An 18,787-nucleotide genomic window follows, 5' to 3' on the forward strand; every position below is an offset into this window, starting at 1 on the left:
AAACTAATCTGAGGAATATGTTCAAAGAATAAAATCCCAAATTCAATTCTGGCAAAATAACCAAACACAACTTTCAACAACTTGTGTTTAAAGAGCACATAATTCGGCAGCATAGCAGTTGTGTGTATCTTTGTTCTTTTCTTCTCTTTGGTTTTCCTTAATTGAGGTTCGGTACTTATGAGTTAAAAGTAAATATGCTGTATAGTAAGTATCCAATCATTAATATCCTTTCTTACTTTTATTTATTTAGCTTTTCCAAATCCCACATGGGATTGAGCACATTGATCCTCTATGTGCTTTCTTTGGCCTTTGCAGGTTTTTTAACTTGATCAACAATTCAAACATCATGACCAGCATGCCATTGATGATATCCTAAAGCGTCTTGAGGAGCTAGAGAACCAAGGAAACTTAAGTGATGTTGCAGAGAACTATATTCAAGACCTTAAAATTCAATTTAAGTTCACAAAAATATTTGTCGGATGGATTATGGTTCAAGGGAGACAGTTTGGTTACACTTCACTTTTTCAAAGACATACAAGAAGTGGTAAATTCTGCTGCATTGCACCTATCTTGACCAACAAGTGATGGTAAGACCGTGGATGAAATGATTTTTGGTATGTTAGAAATTATTGGTTGGCTAGATGTTTCAATGAATTCATCTTGTAGGTATTATGTTTGTTATCAACAGAATATACCTATAACTGATGAAGATGTTGAGTATATTCATGAACACATAGTAGAGTTGATCAATCCGTTGCTGGAGAATCTGAAGTACTTAGCTATCGTAAAGCAAATTAACTAGTTTCGCTGGAGAGACATGTCATAAAACTCGAAGAACAGCGGACATTTTAAAGAAATTTCCGGAAGATTGCAGAGAAGATCACAGAATCAACAGTAAAGCTGGAGATGCAAAACAGATTAAGAAATGTCATGACTCATCTTGAAGTTCTCGTTGGAGATGCAGCAGTAGTGTCTTACTTGTGTTGGCAGGAGAGCTTACAGGAAGAAATACATGTTAAGAGTAAGCTTTCTGATCTGATATCACATATAAAACACATTGATCCAGAGATCAAAATGATTTATGTGGAAGTCCTAAAAGATTCAATGATAGAATTCAGGAGATATTCTGGTTGATTTACAAGCCTTGTGGCTCTGGATTTTGTGCTAGGAAAACTGCAGGGACTGCTAAGGTGCAATGCTGGTCCCACAGTTCCACCTCAAGATCATGAAGTTGCAATCCTTTACTCTGATCTCGGCTTCCTGAAAAGTTTTCTAATGGATCCTCCGTTGCAGCAGTACAAGAAGGTTGACATATTCAATTCACTCTTAATACAGATTGAAGCTGCGGCCAGGGAGGCAGGAGCAATTGATTGTCAAAGAAAGATGAAAAGGACATGCAAACGCTTTTACTGATCAATGATGAGCTGAAGATTCATGCACAACTTGTGAAGGCTGAGATCAGAAAAATTTATGACAAAGTTCTGAAGTCATCACCATTTACTTTTGCCAAGACTCCTACTTTGGGGTTCATCGATTTTTTATTAAAAGCCTTAGATGACCTGCGGACATGTAGGGCTGATCTGATTGCTTATGTGAAAAATGAGACTGAAACAGTACGGAGTGAGCTGATATTCTTGAGATCATTCCTCAGAAAGACACTAGAGCACTGCAAGAAGGTTGAAGAATTTGAAGATCTAGAGAATCGTGTTGTAGCTGCAGCATATGAGGCAGAATATGTCATTGATTTAGTCGCTCCAGGTGATGGCCCTCTCTGGTATCATGTGTTGTGGTTATCGGATGTCATAGAAAAGTTTAAGCATTTGAGGCCACGAGTAACAGATATCTATGATGCAAAGATGCACGAGAAAACTGTTCACAGAATTGCGAAGCCTTCTAATAATGAATTATCACGAGATTATCAATTTGTTGATGAAGAGGTGGTGGGCTTCAAAGATGAGGCAGAAAAGTTAATAGACCGGCTTCAAAGAGGTTCGAAAGAACTGGATGTTATCTCCATCACTGGTCTGCCTGGACTTGGCAAGACAACTCTGGCAAGGAAAATTTACAACCATCCTTCAATTATTTCTCACTTCCACGTTTGCTCATGGTGTTGTGTCTCTCAACTGTGTAAGGAGAAATTTATTGCTTGACATATTAGGTAATGGAATTGTTTTGCTTAATGACAAAGTTTGGGAAATGAGCATTGATGATTTGGCTGAAGCCCTGTCCAGAAGTCTTAAAGGAAGGATGTATTTCATTGTCTTGGATGACATATGGAACCCTCAGGCGTGGCATGACTTAAGAAACTCTTTCCCAGATGATCATAATGGAAGCCGAATTGTATTCACAAGTCGAGTCCATGACATTGCTTTATTAGCAAACCCTGGTGGTTCCCCACATCATCTTCGCTCATTTACTGAAGAAGAAAGTTGGGAATTATTTCAGAAAAACGTGTTCCAACAAAAGATCTGCCCTCCAGAACTATGTAATGTTGGAAAGAAAATTGCAATAGAGTGTAGAGGATTGCCTCTTTCAGTTGTTCTGGTAGCTGGACTTCTCAGGAAAATAACAATGACTGAAGATCATTGGAATGAAATTGCAGAAAGTGTAAGCAAACATATTGGAGGAGGAAAGGCTTTGGACACATTGGAAATGAGTTACAGGCATTTACCAGGTCATTTGAAACCATGCTTTCTTTATTTTGGGATGTTTCCAGAGGACAGAGAAATTTCTGTCAGGAGATTAATATGGTTGTGGATAGCTGAAGGATTTGTAAGAACAACAGAGATGAAAAGCTTGGAAGATCTAGCAGAGGGTTTCCTGATGGATCTAATTGGTCGAAGCCTGGTAATGGTTTCGAAAACTAGAAGCAATGGAGGGGTCAAAGCATGCCAAGTTCATGACCTTTGCGCAAATTCTATGTTGGAAAACCTAAAAAGCCAAGCAAGAAAATTTCTTGATGTTGCTGAAAGTGGATGAACTAAACTTCAGCCATGATAATGATTTACAATACAATCTTAATTTAGAGAATGCCTACCCGTCAAATCTTCACCAAAAGGGGATTTGTATTTCTTCTCATGCAGAGTACTTAAACAGGTGGAGGCCTTCTAGCAGGGATGTCCGGTCATTGCTAATGCTTGCGACTGATGAAATTGAGGTCTGTTTATCAATGTACTCCTACTGTGGTGATGTCTCATTTATTGCTCAAACTTTAAAACTTCTTAGAGTGCTGGATTTATGGAACATCAGGGTTGGAAAAATTCCCTAATGGAATAGCAATGCTGGTTCATCTAAGGTACATTGCAATTCAAGGATCTGTGAATTTTATTCCTTCCGAGTACTGAAAGGACTAGATGGAGCAGAATTACCAGATACTCTTTGGAAGATGGCAAGCTTGAGGCACGTTTGCAACACCATCTCTTCGTTTTGGCGATGACACCATGGAGAAGATTTTAAGAAGGCTACCGAGTCTTCAAAAATTAAGCTGCATGTTTTTGGACTCGTGGGATTCTTCGTGGTGCTGCAATCAGCTTCCAGAATTAGATTTTCTACATAAACTTGAAACACTCAAGGTGTTTTCTTTTGGCAGGCTGAAATGTCCCTATGAGTTTAACTTCCCCTAAAATCTGAAAAAGCTCATTGGTAGAGTTTGTTCTCTCCTGTACAGAAACTTCAAAGACAGGTAAACTACCCAACCTTGAGGTCCTTAAACTCTATGGATCAGCCTTCCAGGGCAAAGAATGGGTGGTAGAGGATGGAGAATTCCTCAATCTCAAATTCCTGGAATTGGACAGGGTGGACATTGTCTTCTGGAATGCTTCTGATTACCCTTTCCCTAGTTTGCTGCGGTTGTTAGTAAAAGAATGCTGGCAACTCGACGGGGTCCCATCTAGCTTAGGAGATATAACAACACTAGAAATGATTGAGGTGCACTGGTGTAGCTGCTCTGCTGAGAAATCAGTAAAGCAAATTCAGGAAGAACAAAATGAGATGGGAAATTAAGGGCTCGAGGTGCTTATTAAACCCCTATGGATGTATTAACCTTTACCTACTTTGCTTAAGATAGTAAATCTGCAACTATTGTAATATTAGTGTTTAGTCGTAGAAAGCGTTTGAAGTGAATTATCTTACCATACCATCAAATGGAGATGATCACATGTTAGCAAGAAAATGTTGGAAACATGAAATACATTGGAAGTTCATTCTTATTGATCCATTGTGGTGAAATACATGCTATTCTATCCAGTTTAAAGGCTTGCCAAAGTCTTCGAATGAGGAAAACATTGTGCTACCCATAATTCTCACAACCTGAGTCTTGTGTTCAGTACTAAACAAACTTTTCTGGCCACAGATTCATTAGTCAATCATGGGAAAAATAGTGCTTTTGCATAGTTAGCGACAAGATTTTAGATTTTCATAGGGTGAAAAAAAAAAAAAAGAAAAAAAAACCCTGAGGCTCGTTTTTCAGGAGAACCATAACCCCATACTGGTTCCTATGGCAACAAGGCCAAAGATGCTAGGATTTGAGTATTTCAAAAACTTATGCAGGTAAGATGTACTGCAAAACACAGTGGGCACAGTATTACATCTTGTAACCACTACTAAAGTACCATAGCTTGGGCATCTGAAACTTTTTGCTGTACTCTTCAAATGAAAGCGGACTGTCATTGCATCGTTACATTTTTTGCATCAGACAGAATGGCTAATGCGCTAATTGCCTTGAAATCTTTTTAATAACTTCCTATTTCATCTTCTTACATGTATAAGACCGGTTACTGCATCTCAAGTCATGTGATAAGGTTGAGACGTGTTGCATGATCTTGAGCCATGACAGAGTCAAGAACGTCAATTGATTTTGCAATGTTGTGATTAATTCATTAACAACCAGCTCTTTTGGAACAATGGGACCCTAACTTCTTGTTGCGTAGGAGCCTGATGGGCTGAAAACCAATCATACTGATATTGCACCATGTACTTAGGTGTACTCCACAGCATCCTCTAAGAGAGTTTCAAATTCTGAAGCTTCTGTCTCTCTCTCTCTGAACATTTAACACGTATGTAGTCGTCCCTAGTTCTCCACTTATGTTACCTTCTAACCATAATATCCAAATATGCTTGGCACTCAGGGTAAAGAAAGAATCCAGATATGGAACACAACTGGAGTTGTAAATGTTGAACGAGAAGCAAAAATTATTAAATTTGAGAGAGTTTACCACATTGGATGTTACAGATATTTCAAGTGAGCAGTTAATTCTTCCCACTAACAGAAAGAACTTCAACTTGATTCTCACAACTGGTGCCCAAGATTCTCAATTAGTTCTGAAAGAATGACATACCCTGCACTTCCAATCACAAGTGAAAGGGTGAGCTTTCCTCCAGGGACCAGCAGGGGGAGCTTGGGAGACTCTGATGATTTAGAATATCTGTCTGACCAGGACATTGCAGCAGGTAGAATTCCAAACAAAACCAGAACTGCAAAACCATGAACGAAAAGTATCTGACCAGTCAGGACACGAGTGTTTTAAGACGAACGGAGAATCTGGTTTATGCAATGCTTTTGATTACATGTTTATAAATAAGTCCACACTAATGGACCATGTACATAAGATAACTTAGTGATGTCCAGTCAAAACTTGTCCAACTAAAAATTTACTTGAATCAGAATTTGAATTTTATTCATGCTACTATTATACCTCCATATGTTCCAGCAAAATCCAATGCTTTGAAGAATATCTCTGGATCAAGCAATGACAGTATCAATGGCGGAACCAATGTAAGTATATATGGCAAAGGACTGTTCTGACCAGAAGGCAACTTCAGCACTGCATTAGATGCATTGGCAACCAACAGGAAAATTACTATCATATATTTCATTATTGATCAACAGTATAATTGCATCAATTTCCATCAGCTAACAAACTTCAGAGGAGGCAGCCTAGCTTGACTGAATCAGAAAGCAGCCCATTTTTATCTGTCATAAAAGCTAAAAGCGCACACTTTTGACTTTGCTAACCCCAAAATTCTCTGTTCAGGTGTGTGGCAGATTCAAAATGCAGAAAAATGTTTTGCAAACATTATGTACATGTATACAGAACAGACACCAGTGTAGCATGTGTTCCCTTTTCTTGTTGTTCTAATCATTCTCTGCCAGTGCAATGCTCTAGACTCCCTTCACATTCTACTTGTGCATTTTGACCTATGGAACTGCAATAATTGTGCCTAAATGAAAAACATAGATATATGATCCCAATTGAAGCCATGCACACAAGAAAAAGTTCCTAATCCATTTTATTTTCATTTCAGTTTCTCCCACCTTCAGTGAAATTGAGATGCATAAGCATTGGTACTACAAACTATAAGCAGCAATGCGGATGATATAAAATCATGCTCTCTCTTTATTGTCAATTTATTTCACGTAAAGTAAGCTTGAAACAAATTAAACACTAATCTTTCCATTCTATGATAACACGATTCTTATTATGATGGTACGAACAAAAGGACCACTTACAGTCAGCAAGGAAGTCTGTAAGACCCAAAACAAATCCAATGTAGGAAGTTGCAATTGCAAGAAGTGAGAATATGTCAACTATAGGCTGCATGATTTCATTTTGATACAGACAGGAAAAATGAGATTGGTTAGACCTAAGAGCAGACAACCAACATGGACAACAGAAGGATAAAAAAAGGATGTTTCAAATACTTACCCCAACAACACCGTTTGTGGACCGCAGTTGTTGTAAAGGGTCAAAAATTTTGTCTGAGCCCATTTCAAGAGCTGGGATTGTTCCAAGTATAACTGCATTCCATATAAGAAAAAGAGCAAGGGGAATTGCTGTGCCCAGCACAATGGCTGTCCTACAAGTTAATAGCAGATACTAATGTCTCTGAGATAACCACCCATAATTTAACTGCAAATCTTTAGCTGTGACCATACGGAGATTGCTTGAAGAATAGATACCATATAAAGGTAACCAAGTCAAGTAAAATCTTTATGAAACCATGAAAAAAAAATAGAAGAAGAAGAAAAAGTCAAGGTAATCAAGATCACAGCCACTTAATATTTGACGAATGGCATTGGCTGTAGTTAAGGAAATCATGCACAGGATTCTTCAAAAAAAAAAAGATTTTAGGGCCCCATTTAAGTTTTGATTCAAATCTCAGTAAATCAAATTTATAGCTAATTCATCAGTTTTACATTGTCGAGAACAATAGTTTAACCCATTATCTTTAGCTAAAGCTAAATACTATTCCCAATTATGAGGAGTCTTATCAATAAATGGAAGAATTTGGCCAAGTATTGATCGAAATGAGGATGAGGTGTAGGCAACACATATCAAGACAAATTCCAAATTATAATTGCAGAAATTTCTGCTACTCATCAACAGAGTAATGTTTATCGTTTCAAGTAAAGGTTCAATTCATTTTACCCACAAATGCAATTCTAGGTCCTATATCCTCATGTGTTATGAATAAACTCCCACATAGATGTATAGATGTTAACATTTACTAGTTCGACATCTATTTGGCTGGATAGAAGTCACAATGGTATAATTTGGAAACTTCAGCACATTGTCAGGAACTAAATCCCGAGTACCGTGAAACAAAGTATGGGAATATTGCAAGATCTCGAATCATCTTATTTACATTATTAAATTATTTCCATAATATTTGATTTATTGGAAAGGTTTCAGGTCCATGGATTTATACAGATATATAACATGTTCTGGTAATCTGACACCCATATTAGCATGAATTCAGCAAAATGTGGCAATTAAGTACTGGTGATTGGAGTTATCACCTAACTTTTGACATGTTTCCTTCCAGATTTGTGCAAATGACTGGCACTACATTCTGAAACAAAGGAGCATCTGTCTGAATCAACTTGAAACAATGTTGTATTGGAAATTACTACTGATCCATTAATAGGTTGGTTATTTTACCTGGTAAACAAAAGAAAGAGCTATAATGGGTATACTTTGAGGAGCAGCTTCATAGTTTGTTTTTAAAAGAGCTTCCCAGTGCAAATCCCCACTAGCAACAACCTAAATAGTACAATAATTGTTTAATGGGATCTGGCCAAGACAAGAGTAGTGAAGCAAAAGTAACAGATTTTTATCTTGAACATGTATAGAATTAGGAGAGCAACCTTTTTGATAAGTAACACTTTGGTTGTGATACTACAGACTGCTAAGTTTCCTTGAGTATTTAATTTTTAATCTGAGTAAGCTTTTGATGTCATCATGGTACTCTGACCAAATCAAGATGAAGTATCTGAGAACAGAACTGGAAGCAAGCTTCAGAAGAAGGGAGATCAATCATGAATAAAGAAAAGATTTTGAGCAAGTCTATCACCAAGAATTTTGCATCTTTTATGCGCACACTAGGATCATGGTATTAAAATGCAATTACTTATCTTTTGGAGAACAATTTGCCATAACTTTGAATGCAGATGAATGATAACTTACCTTTTTAATTCAGGCTTATAGCAAAAAAACCAAATTGCTTAGGAAATCATTGGCATAACAAATATTAGGACACTTTAACACGTGTGTAACTGCATTCAAATCCAAATAATTTATTCTTCTTGCATGAATCGAAATGTATCATATCCGTGCAAGATCACATATTGAAGAATCTGATAAAACAGCTTGAAATAGTTAGAATGGGAATTACCACAAGAGCGGTGAAAGAAGCAATGATACCGAAAACAAGAGCACCATTTACTGCTCCAATAAGCCGCTGACTACAATAAGATGGTAATGTTGAGTTACATTCAAAGCAAAGCCATAGTTGATATGCACTGATATATAAAATTTTATGTGGAGTTCATATATTAATTTTGAGATAATTTTGTCAACCAATCCATACACAGACTAGTCAAGAGCCAGGGTTCACCGCAATTCCTACACAAGGCTGCTACCAAAATTCCAAGAATGAAGTACAGCACAAATGTAGTCAGAGCTTCAAAGGCACCTTTAGGAGCAACATGATCTGCCTCTAGAATCAAATGCCATCTTGTGATTCTAGTTGAGTGAATCAACAGTAAGATGGTTAGGGCTTTTCATGGGAAGAGACATAAACGCCTTTTTTACGGCATTATCAAGTGCATAATCAAGTATTTACATTATTCAAGCATGACTGGCATATATAAGCCTAAGCTGATAGATGAAAGGACTAATGGTTTTTAATAAAATTTCATGATCTGTTTGTTGCATATGCAAATTGGCACTGTCATTTATAGGGCTAGAAGGAATAATTTGAAGATTGAACCATGACAAGAATGAAAAGTGCTGCACCAGAAAGAAAGAGGGCAAAGTAATATCAACCTGCCAAAGAAGCAAATTCCTCCAAAAAGGAGTGAAAACAAAGTTGCAGTTTCCCATCTGCAATCACAATGCTGCCCATCAACACCTAACAAGCATATAACACTATACTTATATCCACTAATAGAGTTTTTAGACTACAAGATATAAACTAGTGCATTAAAAATTGTTCTAGGAGATTGAAAGTTGTAAGATAACTCGTGATTGCAATAAGTTCATTGCGTTTTAGATATCCCTTGGTTTATTGGCTCACATGGAGTTACCATCAGTGACCAATCCAACGACTCAGTTTCCACTCCATGACATAAATGAACATTGTCCGCTTATGAAAAATTAGGTAATATATTATTTCCCAGAATAATTTAATTCTGAGATATCATTTCTTTAGGAGATTTTACACAGGGTAAAGGGTTTGTATTTTGTAATGCTTAAAAAAATTTTCTTGGACCTGTAGCACCAATTTGTCTTTTAACTCAAACCTGAGTAATGCACAACGTTAAACCCAGAAATCAATTTATAATAGCATATTATCCATTGATTTCTATAACAGAAAATGAATAATAAGAGTGAAATCAAAATTATAAATTCGGTCATATGTGCAGAAAATCTCCACGTGGCACAAGATATTGCCTTAGTAAAATTTCAAGGTAGCTGCATCTCTGAAAAAACTTATGACCTCAAACTTTAATTAGGTTCCAACTTCTACATTTTTTACTTCTCAGAATAGGAAGAAGATGCTTCCTTTAAAACTGTGCTTCCAGTATGGTGAATCCTGGCTATTTGATGACACATAGAAAGTGAAAAGTGCATGTGAAGTGAATAGCAGTATTAAAATATAAGTAAAGGTAAAATCTAAACATACACCGGAACGCCTAGGAAATTTGTCAAAATATCTGATGAACGAGCCACATATGCAACAAGTAGGGCATAATGAATGAACATATACGACCAGCTGTTACAAAAGAAGAGGAGTCGTGAGAAAAGTTAAATTGCAACATGAGTACCAAAAGCAGTATTGATAGATTGATCTCAATTTAGAAGGCAAAAATTATTACAAAATACAGTATAATCAGTTACAAACAGAATAGAAGGCCTAAATATTTTTAAGATGCTAGTCCATCACATATCACATGGTACTGCATGATGGTAAGTATCAAACAGCTAGTATGTCACAGAGAGAGAGAGAGAGAACCAATTGAGGATAAAGTTTTGAAAGAAATCTCCCATACAGAAGTTCACAGTTTCAAACACATTCAGTCAAACCATTTTTTGAGAGCAAAATACCAATACATGGTAACTGGCAAATAATGTCACAGTATCGCTGAGCATGTCCAATTTTTGTTCTGTGTTTTTTCAGTTATAGGCCATACTAGAAGGGCAAGTAGGATTTAGAGTCTCTTATTCTCCCTGACCATCCCATGCCTTAAACCGATCAATCTGATAAAAACATATGCAGTATCCCGATGTAAAGATACCATTTATCCATCTATGTATTAGCATGTCCATTTCAGATTTACGATAAGTTACAGGGCATTTTAACCATGGGGAAAAAAAAAGATGAAGTACTACAGAATAAGTAAATTTAGAAAGGTCAATAAGTGAAGAAACACATTCAATAAAATCCCGTGTATCTGTTAAAATTCTGTACTGGACATGCATTAACATCTATTTCTTTGTGTTTTTTTTGAGCAAATTCTTGTCACAATACTCTAAATTAAAGTATTTTGAGAATTTCCTGTTTTCACTTGGCATATATTGCTCAAACATATGTGATAAAGAACTCTAAGCCCAAAAAAAAAAGGACTAAAACCAAACAAAAACTTAAATAAATCTGAAATCACTTCCAGGAATCACATTGGCAAGTTTCATATCTCTTTCCATGACATACTGACGAGAGACAAATATATATATTTAGTACTACGAAAATGCTTGCTACAGCACATGACCATTTATACATAACCAGATGAAACTCAAACAAGGCATTTGTCCTTTTAGAATAGAACAATGTGATGTAGCCTACCAAGCTATTTGTACACCAGCAGTCCCAAGAGTTCTCATGGCCATAGAAACCTACAAATTCCAAAGGAAATTATAAGAGTGGCATACTTACCGCTTTTGCAACTTTACAGTGTAATCCAGTTCAGTTACAAATATATGGACAACAGCTTTTGATAAGTGAGCAGAAATAAAGGAAACATAGGTAGATTAAAACTTAGTAATACTTTAGGATACATGTGTCTAACTAGCCAAAACTGTTTTAACATCGCTAAAATTCCACCTTCAAGTGACTTAAATTATGTGGGTAAAAAGAACTTTCATTTTAAGTTTGCAGTCAGTCTCTAGTCTTCCACTTGCCAGAGTCATTGATAGAGTATAAAGTTTTTTGCTAGCTACTTCTCATCAATTCAGCGAGAATATGTTCATCCCACAATCTAGGAATCTCAAGAGAACCTTTCTCTACCATATTTGGATAATTTTTTCATAGCAGGGATTCTAATTGTGGAAAACTGTGGGAGGTAATGTAACTTATCTGCTGCATGCTATGATGAATATATTCCTGATGAAAGAGTTATTAGCCAACATAAGCTTACCAAATTTTGCCCACTCAAGCCAAGGCAAGTTAGAAAAATTACCAGTGACACACCACCAGAACCCAATTCACACATTGTCTTCACATTCACTTCAGCAATGAGTAATCCAGTCACAACCTGCATTGATTTAGGTTTATGAAAGATTACTAAGCATAATTCCTTTGGAAACAGTGTCAAAAAGTTGCAGAATCCTAGAGGTTGGGGAGCAGGAGAGGCCTCGATCTAACTTCACATGGCAGATCGCTAATGTTCTTGGTTCCCATGTTGTGGTAAAATGTATGCATTGTTAAAAATATATATATATATATATATATATATATATATATACATTGTCTCATTCACTTATCTAGCAAGACTGGCCTTTTTAGCATAGACATAAAGCAATGCTATTCATAGAGAATAGTCATAGAAGTTGAGCTGAACTAGTTACCATAAATATCCAGCCGAGAATGCAGACAATGGCAGAGGCCAAAAATCCAGCTTCTTGAGTAACTGCAGGAATTGCAAGTATCCCTGCGCCTACCTATTTAAAAATTGTAAATTCAATTCATGTGAGCTAATCTCCCTGTAACCTTTAACCAAAAAATATTATTAAAATATTAATTGTAAATAAAGCCCCCAAATGATGCTTAATCTAGGTCCAAAAAATTTGAATAGTTTTCAACTTCCAAATTTCTTGCATTATCCAGCAAGAATTATCCGAGAATGTTTCACTAGTGTAATTCAATATCTTATGCTTATTTCTATAGCAAAAATTAAAGACAAGAAATCTGGGCGTGTAGTGCATAAATCCACAGCATTCAAAAATCAAACCCCAAGTAGAAGAATTACTTACAGTTGTGCCAGCTACTAGAAATATAGCACTGCTAAGACTTCCTACAGAAAACAAAATTCAAAGACAGATTAAGCTAAATTAACACTACTATCAACTGCAAAGAAGGGGAGAAAATGTGTGAAAATTCAACTTAACTATGCAAAATTCAAGAATAGAAAATAATCAACTTCGCAATGCAATGAAAACATGCAAAGGGAAAAATAATTACCGGGGTCCCTTTTTAAAGTTGCTTGATTAAGATTGGAAAAAAGCCTCTCAAATTCATAAACTTTTTCTTCCTCTCCTTCTGCGGCTTTGGCTTGCTCTATTTGTTCAGTGGATTGTCTTTTCGAGAAGGATTTGAACTGCATAGGTAGACGACCTGCAAAACGGTGTCGGATCACCAGCTTTCTTGGCAACGGCAATGGATGAAAAGCTTCCATTGAAGGTTGGTGCTTCATAATTCTTATACAAGAAGGTGATGAACTGAAATGGGATGGAGATTTTGGGCGAAATAATGATATAGAAGATGATGGGCTTGAAAAAAGGGAGAAGGCCATAGCCATTTGTTCACCTTCTTGCTCTGGTCTGTCTATAACTGTATTTTCAATTTTCAGTTGAGGTTTTGAGTCCTCAGCGGCAAAAATGAGTGGCAGAATTGCATTGACGTGGTACACTGCCAGGAACTCAGTACAGGAAACATAGAAAGATAATGTGGTACCAAAACCTTTTTTTTTGCCCTTTTTGAATAATTTTAGTTAAAGGAGCATCTTAGCATGATTAATTAGAAAAGAAGGCATAACTTTAAACTATCTATTATAAAGAGCAATTTTGTAATTGTATTTAGGGCAATCAATGGAACAAGCTCCCATTAGATGAGTTAGCCATCAAGCAAAGTATGAAATGCAGTCCTATACTTGTAGATTCGGAAGGAATTCAAATCCTGACACCTGTTTTCAATTTAAAAACTGTACAGTCAAACTCTTCTTTAATATAAATTAGAGTAAGAATAGTGTATAAATATCATATACTAGACAAAAAAAATATTATAGATTGTGCTAAGTCATTTTAATATATGTTAGACTAAGGTTGAGAAAAAAAAATTTAATCAGGATAAACAATAAACAAATTGCTTATTGTCTCCCAACTCCCAAGTTAATAGGTTGGAAGTGATGAGCTAATGTTTTAGTTGGCTAGAGCCACACTAGACGAACCATGTACATGCTTTGTGGTTTGGCAATTGACAGGATAACAAAAGGATGCAAACATATGCACAATTGCCCCTCATTTTCATCCCCGGTACCAAAATGGCTCTTACGCATAATTTACCCTCTAGTACTCACAATGTTAGTTAATGTCAATGACATAGAATCAATAAATGAATTCCCAATTTGGTTAATAGAAACAGCTAGGAAGGATGAGAGGCCTAAAACCCCTTTTTGTAATTAACTCTTATACTTTCAAGTGTTAATATACATACTGATATATATTGACGTTTGTTGGAAAAAAATAAAAAAGTACTCACAATGCTACTAGCACTGTTGGTGGGCAGCATTAACATAGAAAGCTAGATTTGGTACTTCTTGGCATGCTTTAGAACCAAGGGATCATTGGGTGATTGAAAAAGGAAAATTGGCAGTGGATTTGTGCAACAAACATGCAAATGCCAGCTTAATATTTGTAAGAGTGGGTGAAGTAGATGCACAATATTTCAAGGGCGAAAAGTATAGGGTCCATCTCATAGAAAAGAAAGATAATGACTTTGAACAATAGTGAGTGTATTTACATCAATACACACTGAAAAAAGTCTCAAAGCTTGTAACCTTCAAAGTTTCACTACCCTATTCGGCTCCACTTCCTCTCTACATAGTCCATGGGATAGGGAAGTGGAACTGGAGGATGAGGAAAGGATGGATCGCTTTGTTGCAAATACTTAATCTTTGTCTTGTTTGGTTAAATAAGAAAAGTTGTGGAGGAAGGTAAATTTAACACAAGAGAAAAAGAAATCATGTTGTTTTGGTAATAGTAGATGATTTTGAATATATAAATTTGGACCTAACTTGAAAGTTTCGTCTGTTGATGCAGTCTGTCATTTCCAATACGCAATATGAAGGGTAGTACTTAATATTGAAATGGATACTTCTATTTGATATCTTATGGACACATGATTTAAAAATGGTTCGGTTTCACTTTTTACTCTTGTAGAGTTGTAACAATGGAACTATCTTTAGGAAGAGGGTAATAATTTTAATAATAGAAATCTGGGTGTGTGTAATGATGGCCTACATTTTTGTTTGGGACGTAGGCCATTGACGTGCTAGGGATAATTAAATCTTGATTTGTGTTTTATTTCGAGTCTGTGATAACAGTTAGGATAATTTACCTACTTAAATTACTAAAACTAGTGCAATATCTGTAATTTCTTATTTGCTAGTCTATTTTGTTGTCCTTTTGATCTAATAGATTGTTAACCAAGTACTTGTCAAAGTTTGAAGAAGTCAAAATCTTTTTATCAATATAAAAAATAGTTTAAATCAATTTCTTTGACATTTTACCTTTGAATATAACCAATGATTTCTACAGTCAGATCCCAGAGTTTTTTTTTTTTTTTTTTTAACTACATCAAGGATTGTGGTGACTAAATTAATTATAACTATTGTAGTTTAACATAGTAAGAAAAACTATTATAACTATTGTAGTTTAACATGTTAATTATAACTATTGTGATGATAATGAAGTATGAGAAAATTGGTAAAATATTTTATCTGTAAATCTTCCATTTTCTAAGTCGATACGATCTATCCGTTTGTATGGTTATTGACTCGATCATAGACATCTTTCTCATTTTTCTTTTGTTATCATCCCCCAAAAAATTCCCAAAAAACAAACATACTGGCTCCAAGTTGTTCAAAAATAATGGCTTTGATTTTCTCGATCCTTTGACTTAAAATTAGACAGTTCTATTTCTCGATATGGACAAGAAAGGGATACAACTCAATGATTGAATGTCTCCTTAACATGATGGAAGTCATCAATTCGGCATGAATTGTGTGGATCGAATATCACGAATTCGAGCCATCAAGGGTCAAAAAAACATTAAATAAACATAGTAAAAACAGTATATATATATTGCTGTTTTTTATAATATATATATATATATTGCTGTTTTTCTTTTGAGTGCATTAAAAAAGTAGGAAACTCCTACAATTATTGACTGCAAATGGTTGGCTTTATCTACTTAATCAAACTTTTGGTCTAGACTATTCTCAGCTGCTCGGAGATGAACTAGTTTGACCCCACTAAGTTGTAAATTGATTTGCTTCTGTAGTCCTTGCAATTGAAAGAAAGTCAAAAGCCGTCTTTACCAGAAGGGAAATCAAACTCTCATCCGTCACCGTATATACAAATGTGACTATGTAAGACGGATGGTGAAAGTGCATTAGGTTCCCGCATGATCTGTTACACATTTCTATGGACAAGAGGCACAAACGGTTGCAGGTGGCGGTTTGTGCATTTTCCGACAGAGCGTAATATTTTTTGCACGTCGCGTAACTTTCTTTACACACGAAATAACTTTAGAACAAATTTTTGTGGGCCCCACACATGGCGTGAAAATCGAGTTATATGTTGTAACCTGAGGCGTACAAATTTCTGAGGCCACATCGTGGCCGTGAACCTTCAGGAACGGTTGTCTCTGTCCCATTTCCCATTTCTATGTTACACTTCGTTGTAATATAAATCTTTTAATATTTGGTGTATTATTTCGATAAATTTGTGTAAACTAATATTTGATATAACTTGTACACTAAATATTAATTTATACTAACCAAATGCAAAAAAAATACACGAAATAGTGCAATAATTATTGCAACTTGAAGAATGTATTATTCCGTTGCCTGTTAATTATACATTGAAAACAAATAGAGGTAAATTTTCCATACCCCCTTGAACTATTATCAATTGGATTTTGCCTCCCCTAAAATCAAATATCCACTTAACCCTCTCAATGTGTCCTAGACTCTTTTTTTTTTTTTTTAATTCTCCAACATATGGACTAATACACCCCTTCGACTGTGTCTGTATGTGAAAACTTCTAGCTTGATCATATGTATATATATATATATATATATATATATATATATATATATTTATTTATATTCAATAAAAAAGTTTGGATGTATAAAACTCTAGTTACCATCATCATTAGTTCTGCAAGACCAGGGATTGTATACAGATTTTGACAAGGAGATTTGAGAATATAATCTCCATAGAGGAAGTGATTCATTCATACTAACTGAATCAACATGTATTAACTGTTATTTACTTTTTCTTACATGGGGAATGGCTCCATCTCTTATAAAATCTATATTCCGTCAATTATATTAATGAATCAATTTTCGTCTCTTTCGACTCTATTGTTTCTATGATTATTTCTTCCTTCTAATAAATGTTACTTCTCGAGTTTTGAATAGTTAATTTTTTAAATTAGGAATTTTGAGGAGGAAATTTTGTAAGTAAGTACTAACTTCTATGGTGTAATCAAAATGATAAAATTGTGTAGAATACAAATATGGTGGATTAAATAACTTAAAAAGATAAATTTGCAACAAATTAAGAATTAGAAATTCATTTTTGCAGAAACATTTTAGATAAAAGAGTTTAAAATGGAATACAGCTATTGTTTTTTTCTCCTCCCCTATCACGCAATCGGATATAACTATTGACTTATCAACAATGAATATAAAATTGCACCAAAAAATCCTTAAATAGCATTGTAAAAACTCTGCACGCAAATTTTGATTCATAATTAGGTAAATTCAAATTATATCCTTGTGATCTAGATTAAGGCCCCGTTTAGGGTTGCAGTACTTTTAATAAAAAAGCACTTCTAGGTGCTAAAAATATTTTTAAAATATTTGGTGAACATTATCCTATAAAATTAATAGTAGAGCTTTTGGTGTTAAAAGCACTTTTAGCAAAAAACTCAAATTTGGAGCTTTTAGAATAGTTTTTGCGATTTCAAAAATAAAACATCAAATTTAATTATTTTATTCTATATTTTGAACCAAATAAAGAGATAAATACTTTTAAAAATTTTCAAATTACAACTTATCCAATACAATAAGTACTTATTGAACTATATCTCCAAACAATATTTTTAAAAGTATTTAAACAGTTTATAAGTACTTTTATTAAAATTTCTATTAGAGAAGTACTTTTCAATAAGCTACCGCAATTCCAAACGAGCCCTAAGTGGATTTTTCATTTCTTAATCTTAAAGATTAAACTTCTACAGTAACTTCAATTTTCAACAGCCAAGACACAAGATAAAAATTTTAACAGTCACTGAGTCACGGAGTCACGTTTAAGAGAGAGGATGAACGAGGACAAACATGACCAGACCAGATACCCGTCCAAGGAAGAAACTGATTCCTCCTTGATTATCCACTGTTGATTGTGCAAGGTTAAAGTTAAGGGTTAATCACATTTTATCCCCTAAAGAATACCCCATTTTCAGTTTACCCCCTAACCTTTAATTTTGCTCACTTAACCCCTTTTAGGACAAAATTGCCCTTACATTATTTTGACTTTTCATTTACCTTATTTTCTTTTCTTTTATTTCTTTTTCTCTTTCTTCTTTATTTAATTCTTCCTCTTTCCCACAAAAATTTTCACCTTAATGATTGAAATTAAAAAAGAGGAATTGCAGAGATCTATCTTCTCCTTAAATGATTAAAAAAATATTCAAATCACTTTCCTAAAATACAATTTTTTTAGCCTTTCAATTCTTTTAATTTTGGGTTTTCCTCTTTCCTTTCTAATTTCTCATTTTATTCCCAAGAAAATATCTTAAGATGAAATTGTGACCTGATTAATAATCATCAATTGAAATTTGTGACATGTGGCATCATACAAAAAATTAAAATTAGTTTTTGATGCCTTTTTAAACCTTCACCCAAAAATTTGCAATTACAAACTCAAAACAAAAATTTTCGTTGAAATGGAATTTCTATTGGGAAGGATGAAAGAGAGAAGAAAGAAAAAAAGAAATAAAAGAA

At 34.9% G+C, this 18,787-nt stretch overlaps 2 protein-coding genes across 4 annotated transcripts; one reads left to right on the top strand and one right to left on the bottom strand.

Annotated features, from left to right (window-relative positions):
* The first annotated feature begins 1,394 nt into the window (after window positions 1–1,394).
* On the top strand, window positions 1,395–4,002 carry LOC113694663 (putative late blight resistance protein homolog R1A-10). Its single transcript, XM_027213520.1, has 3 exons — window positions 1,395–2,022; window positions 2,159–2,971; window positions 3,668–4,002. The coding sequence occupies exons 1-3, from the start codon at window positions 1,395–1,397 to the stop codon at window positions 4,000–4,002; spliced, it is 1,776 nt and encodes a 591-aa protein (XP_027069321.1).
* Window positions 4,003–5,128: 1,126 nt separating this feature from the next.
* Window positions 5,129–13,616, bottom strand: LOC113704439 (uncharacterized). Of its 3 annotated transcripts, XM_027226345.2 has the most exons (14): window positions 12,958–13,613; window positions 12,750–12,790; window positions 12,345–12,437; window positions 11,957–12,031; window positions 11,344–11,393; window positions 10,186–10,275; window positions 9,327–9,383; window positions 8,674–8,743; window positions 7,941–8,042; window positions 7,799–7,851; window positions 6,705–6,855; window positions 6,509–6,593; window positions 5,694–5,822; window positions 5,129–5,472 (listed from the first exon to the last, which is right to left on the bottom strand). In XM_027226345.2, the coding sequence occupies exons 1-14, from the start codon at window positions 13,292–13,294 to the stop codon at window positions 5,288–5,290; spliced, it is 1,518 nt and encodes a 505-aa protein (XP_027082146.2). In that variant the 5' UTR covers window positions 13,295–13,613; the 3' UTR covers window positions 5,129–5,287. The 3 variants fall into 3 exon arrangements, with proteins under 3 accessions (XP_027082146.2, XP_071912109.1, XP_071912113.1); XM_072056008.1 differs by lacking the exon at window positions 11,957–12,031 and having other exon boundaries at window positions 12,958–13,616; XM_072056012.1 differs by lacking the exons at window positions 7,799–7,851; window positions 7,941–8,042 and having other exon boundaries at window positions 6,705–6,875; window positions 12,958–13,614.
* Window positions 13,617–18,787: the final 5,171 nt, after the last annotated feature.

This window comes from Coffea arabica, chromosome 1e, assembly GCF_036785885.1.
Source record: "Coffea arabica cultivar ET-39 chromosome 1e, Coffea Arabica ET-39 HiFi, whole genome shotgun sequence".
NCBI classification, from domain to species: Eukaryota; Viridiplantae; Streptophyta; class Magnoliopsida; order Gentianales; family Rubiaceae; genus Coffea; species Coffea arabica.